Source organism: Otolemur garnettii, unplaced genomic scaffold, assembly GCF_000181295.1.
Source record: "Otolemur garnettii isolate 467f Iridium unplaced genomic scaffold, OtoGar3 scaffold00046, whole genome shotgun sequence".
NCBI lineage: Eukaryota > Metazoa > Chordata > Mammalia > Primates > Galagidae > Otolemur > Otolemur garnettii.
In genome coordinates, this window is record NW_003852441.1 from 1,060,768 (window position 1) to 1,061,732 (window position 965).

Consider the following 965-nt stretch of genomic DNA (forward strand, 5'->3'; position numbering starts at 1 on the left):
AGCTTGGGTCCCATGGGATGGCTCTTCCTGGGGTCAAAAATTTGAGAAGCCATGTGCTAACGTAGGTTCACATTGCATATTATTTAAAGTAACAAAGATTATACAGAAACATAAAAGAATGCTTGGGTACAAAAAACAATCTACTCTAATCATGATGCTATAAAAAATAAGAATATGAAAAAAAACCCCAGGAAAACACCAAAATTACATCAGCAATTATGTAAAGATTGTGAAGTTAAAGGTCACCTGTCTTCCTCTTTTTCTCAAACCTCACATAATGCAGTTATATTGCACTTGATATATATATTGCACTTGATAACTTAAAAAAAAAAAAGCAGCAGTAAGAGGCTAGCAGGCATGTGTCTTTCCCAGGTGCTCTGCTCTGTGGCATGGTGATGGGTGATGCTTCCTCCCACTGGGCCACAGTCCATGCAGAGCTACGGCCCCAACATCAGGAAGTAATTGCTCCTTAGCGCCGGAAACAGTATGGAACATACCACAGTGTCCAAAGCTTGAGGCCGCCACTTGCTCTTGGGCTTAGATCTGACCTCTACCACGGTTGCCATGGGATCCTAGGAGTCAGGAAAGTAAAGAAAACATGAACCTGTTGGTGCATCATCTCAGCCTTGCCACAAGCTGCATCGCTCACCATTCCAGGCCACGCTGACCATGGCTTAGTCCGTAGCAATAGCTCCAGAATAAAACCTACTTAATGGTGTTTGTAGGTGGACACCATTACCCCTCTTTAACCCAAGCTAAGATTCTGAAGGGCAATTTTCACAATAGCTTCTGTAGCTTCTGAGTACAGTTTGCTGTGTACACACAAAGGGTGGTTAGAAACAGGAGAAATTATACAACATAAGCTGGAGAACTTCAAATCTTAAAAGCAACTTCACGCTTTTAAGAGCCTATAAATCGGCTCCGCGCCTGTGGCTCAGGCGGCTAAGGCGCCAGCCACATACACC

At 43.5% G+C, this 965-nt stretch overlaps 1 protein-coding gene across 1 annotated transcript in view; it reads right to left on the reverse strand.

Moving 5' to 3' along the window:
* TOP3A (DNA topoisomerase III alpha) overlaps positions 1 to 965 on the reverse strand; it is a 33,834-nt gene that overhangs the window by 20,109 nt on the left and 12,760 nt on the right. The window contains 1 exon segment of the mRNA XM_003791047.3: positions 498 to 663. Coding sequence (XP_003791095.1) covers positions 498 to 663 — 166 coding nt within the window.